Source organism: Rhyacophila brunnea, unplaced genomic scaffold (assembly GCF_057557595.1).
Source record: "Rhyacophila brunnea isolate RB1 unplaced genomic scaffold, BYU_Rbru_1.0 scaffold_2, whole genome shotgun sequence".
Classification (NCBI taxonomy): domain Eukaryota; kingdom Metazoa; phylum Arthropoda; class Insecta; order Trichoptera; family Rhyacophilidae; genus Rhyacophila; species Rhyacophila brunnea.
Genome location: NW_028232859.1, coordinates 36,286,298 through 36,298,390, shown reverse-complemented (window position 1 = coordinate 36,298,390; position 12,093 = coordinate 36,286,298). Strand labels below are relative to the sequence as shown.

General features: G+C 33.4%; 1 protein-coding gene across 3 annotated transcripts in view; it reads left to right on the top strand.

The window, feature by feature from the left end:
• Positions 1–9,966, top strand: part of Utx (Utx histone demethylase) — a 107,626-nt gene extending 97,660 nt beyond the window's left edge. For all 3 annotated transcript variants that reach the window (XM_085946325.1, XM_085946324.1, XM_085946323.1), the window contains 8 exons: positions 1,248–1,443; positions 2,279–2,508; positions 2,657–2,862; positions 3,464–3,591; positions 5,088–5,250; positions 5,399–5,654; positions 6,295–6,505; positions 8,554–9,966. Coding sequence is in view for 2 of the 3 variants with exons in the window: in XM_085946324.1 (XP_085802450.1) it covers positions 1,248–1,443; positions 2,279–2,508; positions 2,657–2,862; positions 3,464–3,591; positions 5,088–5,250; positions 5,399–5,654; positions 6,295–6,505; positions 8,554–8,872 (1,709 nt within the window). In the remaining variant the exon portion in view is untranslated. The remainder of the gene's footprint in view (positions 1–1,247; positions 1,444–2,278; positions 2,509–2,656; positions 2,863–3,463; positions 3,592–5,087; positions 5,251–5,398; positions 5,655–6,294; positions 6,506–8,553) is intronic.
• Positions 9,967–12,093: the final 2,127 nt, after the last annotated feature.

Below are 12,093 nucleotides of genomic sequence, written 5' to 3'. Positions count from 1 at the left end.
CACAAACAAAGAATATAAAGTTAATCAATTACAATTTTCAAAATAGTTTTTTCACAAGTTTACAAATAATTGAATAATAAATGCAATGTAAACCAAACATAACTTAAAAAACAAAAACGACACACTTAACTATTCCTAAATACTATTTTCTGTTTTTTGCCCGAAAAAAAATTACATTATTTTTTTCAATATTATGCTCTGGCATTAAATTTTTCCGCATAGATAGATATCTCAGTATTTTGTTTATATGCAGAAAACTACCTCTCAACGTCCACTTGGGCAAACTTTAAATAATAGTGCCCGAGTTGACTTCACTTTTTTCACTGATAAATCCACAGCTTGGAGATTAAAATGCAAGTCCATCTAAACTATCTTCCTTCCTAACTTAGTTATATTTCGATAAAATAATTTAAAAAAAACTAAAATTATAAATTCAAAAGCTCTAAAATATGCATTTATTTATGAAATGTGCACTAATGTCTCAAATATGCTCTAACGTCTCAAATATGCATTTATATGCACAATAAAATTTTATTTTTGGATTCTGTGTCTTTCAAAACAGATTTCTGCGCAACTCTCATAGCTGTGCATACACCCTAACAAAACATGCACTAGCATATAAATCCGGGCCCTACTGATTATAAGCTATGTCTATGACCATTCAAATGTGATAAACATTCTACTAATAATGTTTGCTTTATAATAATTAATGACCTAAGAATAAGGTAGTATTTTTTTGAAATACACCATTTCTATTGGCATTTCCCAGTGGCTAAGCTACAACATACGGCCGTAGCCATAAATTGACAAGCGATAAATGAAGTAAGGAGTAAGATCATGATAACGCGCGTGTTTGAACATGTACCTAACCGAATTTTTTTTTTTTTTTAAATGGTACATCCCCCTTTAATCTGTCATAAAAATTCAAAATTGGAAGGAACAAACATACATATTTTGTTTTATTGAATTAATCAACATTAGTTGAAAATGTCCCTCTGAGGCGGATGAAGTCCAGATTTATTAAATAATAAAAGTGGAATAAGTACTAAAAAAATTTGCATTTTATTAAATTAATCAATAATACAATGCAGTTCTACCATGAATTGACAGTTAACACAATAAAAGAAAATATTTTGTTTTAATAAAATATTGTAAATATAATAATATATAGATGTACCTGTATAAAATACATAATACATTATTTGCAATGTAATTGATGCTAATGTTTTGTTTTTGTTTTCTTACAGAAGTCAGTACTCATATAGAAACTAAGTCTGAAATAAAATTAGAAAACGAAGTGAAGCCAATTTCGACTGCCGCTTTAAATTTATTACCAAAAGGAAAGGAACCAATCGTCAAATTAGAGCCCCTAAAGCAAGATAGTTTAAAATTTCCCGAATTTAGTATAGACATGGATGCGAAACAAGTCGTTCAAGCTTGCAAGTGAGTATAGAAGTATATTACTAAAATTAGTTGTACTAGACACCGACCCCGATCCATGCCTACGACTCTGCCTATGCCTACCGGTAATCTTCAAGAAGACAACTCTGAATAAATGGTAATAATTAATACCTATCTGAGAATAGAATATTATAAACTCTATCTCGCATTACCAGCTAAAATCACATTTAAACTTCGGGTTATACTCGATCTGATGTAATTTCAAATAGTTATTAGTTTTTTTTTATGTCAAGAGATAGAGATTCAGTGTTTGCTTGGTTGTAATTTTTAACAATTTTTTAAAATACTATTGTATGACAATTCACCAGTCTACAATTTAATTATCAACATTAAAAAAGTGTGATATATAATACATAATATCATGGCCCCCACAAGGGGGGGCTGACAGGACTCTAGCTTAGGGGTCCGGGCTTAAGGGGGGCCCGGCGTGACGGACCGACCAGCCACACCAACAGTAAATAATGTCGCCTGTGGTGCTATTTCACTTCAATCATATTAACATTTCAAAATATGTACTTGTGCCATGCAATTTTCGATTATTGTTTGTCGATATTCGACAACTCCACAATTCAAATAGGTGTATTAAAAATACAAAAAATCGCTATAAAATACCCTAAATTACACTTATTTGTATTACACAACTGTAGCGATAGGTAGGGGGTCCCGCCGAAGATTGTAGCCTGGGGGCCCGCTTCAAGATGTGGGGGCCATGCATAATATAATATGTAATTGACAACTGCTAAATTTCTTCTGCATCAAACTTTTAACATCAACTCAAACAATACCGCTAAATAATAAAGGATTTTTTGTTCTTCAGAGATAATCCATCGATGGCATGCGGAGCATGGAACGTGCAGGGAGACAAAAGCCCCCCACCTTCTCCGCCGCAATGTCCGCCCGCTCGCCTAACCATCCAACAACTGTTGCCTCCAACTCCGTCTGTTTACTTGGAGTCCAAAAAAGATGCTTTCTCCCCTCAGCTGCAAGATTTTTGCCTCAAACATCCCATAGCTGTTGTCAGAGGAATAGCAGCCGCCCTCAAACTAGGTTGGCTTCCGCCAAATTACATTACCCCTCTTGTCATATTATATTAATCTGTTTTATTTTTATACAAATCAATTCGTCAAGTATTGTTAAATAAAGTCAAACAATATCATTTAGTGTCCAAAATCTCATAATGTAAGTAATATTTCAGATTTGGGTTTATTTTCAACGAAAACGCTGGTGGAAGCATGGCCCGAACACTCAGTAGAAGTTCGGACGCAAGTTCACCAGTCGGCCGATGAGAATTGGGACCAACAAGGCGAGAAGCGTGTGTGGGCTTGTATTTCGCATCGATCGCATACCACCGTTCACAAATATGCTCAGTACCAAGCCAGCAGCTTTCAGGATAGTCTTAAGGTAATTTACTTTATTATATTGGTGAGCGGTAATTGTCCACATATGGTATTGAATGGATTATGATTATTCTTTCCTGCTTCAATTCGTAACTGTTGAACATTATTCCTCAAATATTAATATTTAATTTATTCGTACCATATAGGTAATCGTAATATATTCATAGTTATTGTACACCTTATGAAAACTAAACCGGTTTAAACTGTACGTACAAGACAGTAAGTAATTGATGGAAGCATTTGACTATAATATGTTTTATAACAATGTTAAATTTGGCCAAGCGAGAAATGTCATAGGTCCCGAGTTCAAATCCCCGGTCTAGTGAAAAACATTACATGTTGTTTCTCAATGTGTGTTTGGACCCAGTGTATGGACCTAAAAGGTTGAGCAAGTGGCTAAAATCCATTTCTCGTATAAACAAAAAGCTGTTAGTACGACCACGACCTCCACCCTGTGGAGGCCCATAATATGGGATTATATTATTATAATCTTAGGATTGGGCACGGTAAAAAAATGAATATTGAAATGACATTTATTTGGAAACAAAATCTACTGTGTACTGAGGAAATATTATTACATAATAGTGCTATTTTCCAATCAACAGGAAGAAAGAGAGAAAGCCGCAGGAGGCATAACAAGTAATCTAAGTGATTCAGATTCAAAAGACTCGACAGGGCCGAATGGAAAGAAAAAGAAAGGTGTCTCAAAATATAACGGAAATAAAATGCTAAGGTAAAATATATTGTGTTCATTTTAACTATCACTAATACAGCTGGTACAGCCACGGTGCCGTTTTGCCAATGATATGCTTCTGACCAATGGACAATCAATAGTCGACTTTTCAGTGTATTAAATGACAGAGTAATGGAGAGAAAAAGAACAAGCACAAATATTGGATAAATTGTACAATTATCTTTCAAGTAGTTTAATTCTATTAATATATTTTTAGAATTGATCTTATCTTCTATTTTCAAATTAGTAAATTTCTACACATTTCACACATTTCTGTTACATGTCATGTTTTCAGTTTGAATAACAATGAGGTATAAATCACCGCGATCCCGAGGTGACCCACCGGAAAAATCATTGACAATCTCATTACCCACTGTTTTACATGTCAATTGATCTGGCTGTAACATTTTAATTACAGTCGAACTCGGTTATTACGAGGAAGATGGGACCGACTGAATTTGCTCGTTATAAGCGTTACTCGTTATATCAGAGAATAGGTATTTTTAAATGAGCGGTCAAATAACACAAAATGTCGCAATTCAAACAAAAATACATAATTAGAATTTTTCCCGAAACATGCATGGCATTCATAAACTACAAAAAAGTTGTTTATTATAATGAACGCTGGTAGGTACCTACTTACTTCACAAACCTCGGATTTTTTACATGCAATTTCAACCATATGCGAGGATACTTTTTAATATTGTCAGCGATTAGATAGCAACACCAATTAGGTAGGTACTTAGAGACTTAATTAGTGTCATAAACGTAATCCGAACCCGGCGGCATCCTTTCCGGTCGGTCGGATTTTATTGCTTAGGGTCGAAATGTTTTTAAACGATCGACACATTAACAGTTTTAAGAAAATTTTTGACGATAAGTAGCTCGTTATAAAAGTGAATAAATGTATGGAGAAGATCATAAACTAAAATGTCAACGAATGTTTCCTTGTTACATCCGAGATCTCGCTATATCCGTGGATCATAATAACCGAGTTTGACTGTATTATTTTTATCGGGTCGACAATCTGATGTGGATCTCGGCCGCCTGCCGGAGATGTTTCCCGACACATACTTTCAACATTACTATATTACGAGAAGTGGTTGTTACCCACTCGGTCAACCTATTAGGTCCATGTTCTGGATCCAAACATACATTAAAAAACATTATGTGCAATACAATCAATTCAATTTTCATCATTTTTAATTAATTGATTGAATTAGCATTTATGTTGTGAAATATTTTCACAAAGTACATACATTTAAATTATTCATGATGTTGACAGCAGTTTTCAGCCTATAAACCCATCAATAAAAATAGAATTATCTTTGAACCGGTCTGATGTCAGATTTAAAGGCCAAAATGTCTTGTCAACTCATAAATTGTAAAATTAACCAAAACTTTAGATATACTTATTAGGAGTACATATTTATTATGTTATGTTATCTTTGAGGGAACTTTTGTGCCGCTGCAATACAATTCATTGTGTTTAATAGATTTGGGACAAACGTGGATCTTTCGGATGAAAGGAAATGGCGGCCCCAGCTGCAAGAACTGATGAAGCTTCCCGCCTTTACACGGGTGGCATCCGCAGCCAACATGTTGTCGCACGTGGGTCATGTTATTTTAGGGATGAACACGGTGCAGCTTTACATGAAGGTAAATATCCAAACAAATCTCACTACTCTAATTTGACTTCATCCAGCTGTAGATCACGATTGAGCTCTCGTAGTGGCACTAATTATGAAAACTAACTCAATCGCCTCCCGCTTCACAATAATGATTGAGTTATCTATTGATTTTTCAGGTTCCTGGTTCGCGTACACCGGGTCATCAAGAAAACAACAACTTCTGTTCCATAAACATTAACATAGGACCGGGAGAATGTGAGTGGTTCGGCGTCCCCGACGCTTATTGGGGAGGAGTGCAAGCTTTATGCGACCAAAACAACCTGAGCTACCTGCACGGATCGTGGTGGCCCGCTCTTGCCGACATGCAGGCCGCCAACATTCCTGTCTACAGATTCACTCAGAGACCCGGCGACCTCGTCTGGGTGAATGCCGGTATGTCTCATACTTGCTTACTTTGACAATGATTTCAAATGTCACCATAAATGTCTTGTTGCTGAATAATAATTCGTTAATTTTACCACGTTTTCATTAGCTCGTTTTCTTGTTTGTCCACTACAAATCTTGCAATCGATTTTTAACTAACTTCCCGACTAGCTAGACATTTGAAACTTTTAGAATATATCAGAACACGATGACAATGCATTCTTTTAATACTTTTAGCCATCTTTAAGCAGAATTGAATTCATTTTCAGTTAATTCTGTTTTGTATGGAAAGTTAGTTCGGAAAAAATCCACATGGTGGCGCTTCGATCGAATTCAGTGCTTGCACTTTTGCAAAAAAAATTAACTCGCTTTCTTGTTTTTTGTTTGTTTTTTACTTCATATCAAGTGCAAGTTTTAAAAATCTCATATATGTTATTCAATTAATAAATGTTTAAAAATTTCTTATAATTGCTCTCTTTATTACGCATTTGATCATTTTCTGAAGTTGATTGGATAATTCATCAAAAAATTCACATAGAATTGTCAAGTTTATATGATTCAACAGAATTTAAAAACCTGGTATATAAAAAGTCCTTTTTATCTTGTAATTTTTTAAATATGGTTTTACATTAAAATGTGGTTTTTTCAGGTTGCGTACATTGGGTGCAAGCTATTGGTTGGTGTAACAACATCGCATGGAATGTCGGACCGTTGACAGGAAGACAGTATTCTTTGGCTTTGGACCGCTATGAGTGGAATAAACTTCAAGCATTCAAATCTATCGTCCCGATGGTCCATCTGTCATGGAACTTGGCCAGGAACATTAAAGCGTCAGACAAGCACATGTTTAAATTGATTAAGTGAGCTCTATTTTCATGTAAATTTATATCGAAGTTTACCATTAAAATTACCACCCCATTTACTGAACATTTCGTGGGTATACTGCGGAAAGTAGAAGTCAAAAATACCAGTTTTAAGATAATCGAGTTTGGAAGTTTGGAATGTCTTAACTTTTTTTATACATAAGAAATACTATTTACTTAACTAATCCTTCTTTAATCAACGTTCTCATCCTCATCAGATCCCACATTGTCTCTGTTAATTTCACTATTCTTGTGAGAAGAAATACTAGTGTACTAATTTCGTAACTCGTGTGGTATGTGAAATTGAAATCATATTATACATTTTGGATATTTCACAACATTCAGTGATAGCTTGACGTCTACCCCTAAGTACATGGTGGATGTCAATAACAAAAAAAAATTTTTGTCACTATAATTGTATGTATATTGTAGTTCCAATGGATAGGGTTTCTCATATTTCAGTAACTTTATTTTTATCCAGCTTACGCTGTTTCCCAGTTGTTTTGTTTTTTATTGCATCAAGAGATAGCTTTTTTTAAATCTAAGAAGTCATCATATGGTAACTCCTTAACCACATAATGTTCCTTATTTTTGTTATGTCTTTTTTGTGAAGGAGCCAATTTGAAAATATTATATTATATAACTACCCGTGGACGCTAAAAATGTCATCTGAATGTTTTTTTTGCTTTTCATGGCACTACGCATTGTATCCACTTCCATAATCTAAAATTATAATATTATAATTATTATGCCTACTCTCCAGAAACTTTTGGTCAATCATTTTTACATTGGTAATTTGAACCAGCCGTAATAAATTAGCTGACATTTGGATATTCCTGTTTTACCCCCCTCACGTGTCTATGTATCCAATATGGAAAGGTATTCCACGTGAAAAAGGCAGCTGATGACTGATATACTCAAATAAAATAAAAGTAGTGCCTATGTCGCAGATTCCCCTTTTGCCATTAGTTTCTGTCGATGCACACAAAATGCCCTGTTTGGTTGCTTATTTTCGTAAATGGTAAAATTTTGTATATTTAATTTTCTTAAGTACCTAATACATAATTGAAACTTCTGAGCTTGGTATCTGCTGGATGCTTTGCAGATCCATCGATATTGTCATGAATGTTGAATCTTGAGCTGCATTTATTTTGTCTGCCACTTTGCAGCTTCATATTCATTCTTTATTTGGATGGGTTCGTTAATCTTCTTTGGTCCAAATTTCTCTTCTCAGTCCGACTTACGGAACACTGCATATTACACATTGGTCTTTTTCAGGCAAATAAAACGATAAATTAAAGTCAAGATACATCCGCATGGATGATATCCGACAATAATGGCTTTCATCTCATGGGAAGATGTATGAGCCTTAACCTTTTCAATGTCCTTGGATTGACAAAATTGTGATGAACATCTTTATTATCAAAAGCCACATTAACCGAATAGTTTGATATGGCCAAGGTTTAAAAAAACTGCAACATATTTAAATTACTTTTTCATTTTTCTGGAATTAATAATATTTAGAGTTGGAATGCATCTTTCCGCAATTAATGAGATTTTGGTTCTTCACTCCCAAACATTTCGTAAAATGAAATCTTTTTTTTATCCGTGAGATGAAATGGCCCAAGGCAACTTAATTCCAGATACTCATTTTCGGAAAAGTTAGCAGAGCACTGAATATATTTTAGATTTGTTGCATGAAACATAATGGCATTATTTTGACAAAAAATGTAAAAATGACCCATATTACGATCTACCCCATCACCAGGGGTTAGTTCGTCAGGAAGAATTATTTTCAATATAACACGCTTGAGAACCACACGGGTTTAGATCGTCAAAATGTGGTTATTGGTAGAGAAAAGTGTCATACCAAAAGTATAAATACATGGAATAAAATATCATTTATGATCAGATGTCACAACAAAGAAAATAAATATGTTTGACTGTCAGAGTTTAGTGTGCACTATTTATATCTCGCCACTGCTATATACATACTTTCTTACCTTAGTTTGACAACCATTAAAATGTCGAATATGAAATTTCAGAACCTGCCTCCTTCAGACCCTGCGACAGTCGGCATGCACTTTAGAGTTTGTGAAAGCCCGCGGAGTTGAGATACGCTTCCACGGCCGTGCCAAGAATGAGGCGTCACACTATTGCGGGCAGTGCGAGCTGGAAGTGTGGAACGTCCTGCTCATCCGCGAGCAAGAGAAACGTCACGTGGTGCACTGTCTGGCCTGCGCGCGCCGCCACACGCCCTCGCTTGCCGGATTCGTCTGCCTCGAGGAGTACCACCTGGAAGACCTCATGAGGATCTATGACGCCTTCACGCTGCAAACCGTGCCTTCCGTGGATCATTCCTAACTTCCCCTGTCGCCCCTCTCCGATAATACCTGATATCGTTTCGTGTGTATAGAGCAATAATAAAAATATATCGTCAACTACTTGTTCTCCTCGGCGGAGACACCATTCGACGGATGGCTCATTTTTAGGAGTCATCGCGAGCGAGCCTGTCAATCGCGGTGCATGTGCGCATTGATCGCATGTAAAAATGCATTGGATTAGTATTAGTGTTAATATTGAAAACGTTAGTGGAAAAATATACAAGAGAGAATGTTTAGAGTGCTTAATTAATTATAATTAATTGAATTCGGACAATAGTGAGACCGAGCGTATTTAGTTTCTTAAGTATTTCGTCGACTCGGATTCGAGGGTGAAAATATTGTGTTATCGAAATTTGTCAAATGCGGAACTGCAATGTTTCAAATTCGTGTACATCTTCCAAATATATTAAATATTTTTACAATGTAATATCAAGAATTTTCGGAATAATCTTAAGTTATCGGAAAACTATTTGTTGCCCCGAGACATCTCTGATCTCATAAATTTAAGATGATACAAGTTCATTTCTTGATTATTTATTATAGAATTTTTAATTACAGCGTATATCACAGTAACATTATGTAAATAGGATCTTCTTAATAATTTGTCTTACATATTTTTTTTTTGAAAGTGTTAGATATGGAGAAATTCTAAAGACGGTTGGTGATCAGCATTTGACCATCGTATTCTAAAAGAGGAACCCCTCACTGTTGCATAATATAAACATGATAGATAGCTTATATTATATTATGTATTAGATGGTAGGATCGTGTTTGATTTATCTGTTAAATTATTGAATTATTGAATTGTTAGTGTGGCTTTGTGATCTCTATATTTGGTTTGATTTCTAAAAAACTAGAATTTCCCGATATATCAGAATGTGTTCGTTGGTAACGTTGCCTATATATCCATTGATAGATCTTTAAGGTCTGTATTGTGAGTAGTATTTATCATAATCATAACTAGAATAGAAAATATGTATCCGATGAATTCTAAGGTTTCATCTAAGTGTATAAATTTTATTGATTTGAGACTGAGAATGATGTTTAAAAATTGGATATTCTGAAACAATACTTAAAAAATAAACACGGGGATGAAATAATTAAAATAGTAAAACCACTGCCTAGAATTTTTTATGAATTTATTAATCCCTCCAATTCAAATTTACTGTATATGTGTGTGTGCATAATATAATACTTCCGCAGTAAATGTAGCTATACGTACTAACAAATTCCTCATACTATGCATAATCTTTCAATGAATTTTTCAATGCTTTGAATTTGTAATTTGTCATGTTCATTATATGTAAAATAAATGAATTTTAATCAAATTCATAAATAAAAACCTATTGCATACTGCAATATTATGTATGAATGCATTGTAATGTGCCGAAAGAATTTTGTCAAATATTTAAAATTAATACAAGAACTGCTTTGATTACATTTTGACTGCAACTATAAAAAAGTAGAACCTCGATTATCCGTATTAATTGAACAATCCGGATTATCAAAAAATTAATAAAACAAGTATTTTATTTCCAAAATAAACTTTTTTCTTATGATTACAAAGAAATTCGGATATCTGGGGTTTTTCTGTAATCTAATACAAATTTGTTTTGAATTGTTAATCAATTATTGATTATTTTGGGATGCAACCACTTTAAGATTGCATTCTATGTTATATCATGATATTTGAAATCTTTTGTCATATTATAACCTGCAGCCAATGCCACTATAAAGTAGGTTTTTGTAAAATACATATATATAACTTTAACCGATGAGCCTTGAAGCACTTGTATTGTGTTGACCGACGCTTGATTTATCAATGTAAAATAATATATTTTTGATTTTCAAATACATACATAGGTAAGTTTTAAGCTCAGATATTATATTGTACTAGTTTTAATTTTCCGTAATTTATCTGAGAATAGTGAGCATCTAAGTGCAAAACATATGAAATAATTCCCTCTGCTGTAATTAAGTTTTACAAAGCAATGATAATCCTACAATTTCAATAAAATGGTGAAAAATCTGGCATCCTTGAAATATATTATGTATGAGAGTGTTTATTATAATAAAATATTTTCACAAGTATGTAGGCTGAAAGTGTCCCTTTGTTTTCACGCATAGTATTATAATTAAGAAATAGGGTTACCAAAAGCAATTATTAAAAATTTAGAGTGATACAACATCTTCGATGGCATCGTAAAATTCATAATATAAATTTCTACATGTCTTTTTTGCTGTAATAATTAATATCATTTAACAGCTTGACGTCATTTTTGCTGTCAACGAAATAGTACAAATTATTAATAATTCATAATAGACTAAGTAAATGAGTGCTAGCCACCACACCACATGATTGTTATTTTTTGTAAAACTTTCCTGGTTTTCACGCTATACCACTATACCACACAATGTGCAATTAAATAAACATATTTGTCGATGCATTTACCCACTACTATGTATATATGGAGTTTGGAGTTTAAATCAATATATCGCAGAATATATTTTTATTATTTTATATTGTATGTGTAGATGTTTTATTAGTCGCAATAATTATTACAGAACTCTTAAAACTACCTACCTATTAAAAAGTAATGAAACGGTAATTGTAATTGAGGCTGTATATCTGAACTTATTATTGCAACACCATTATCATTTTTAATCTCATTTGGAAGCATTCGCAGGTAAAGATGTTAAACGTCAATATAAAAAGCCTGATGTTTTAACTGGAAAAAAATCATTTATTTAAGACTAACGCTACCATTTTAACTGTGATTTTAATTTGACTAACTGTCTGGCGTAGTAAAGTCATGACAGTGTTGATGAATAACTGTCAAAATGTTAGATTGAAAAATCGTTATCAATAAATATGGTTCGATATATTATGCCATACGTTTTATCAATAGATATTTAAATGTGAAGTAATGGCATTAAATTGGAATTGTAGTTATAATTTATTAGAAATACTTAATTTGTAAATAAAATAAGATTAAATATTAGCTCTATAGGTAATTATTATTATAATAACATATTATATTTTCACTTGCATACCAAATATCTTCTAATTAATCGAAAATGCCTTCAAAATGTGGTATGACCATGTACAGAATACATGAAAGTCACTGATGCAATTTGCGTTAGTGAGAAATGCATCTTGTTAAGAGAAGGAATCTACTTAGATAATTTTGAAAGCCAAAT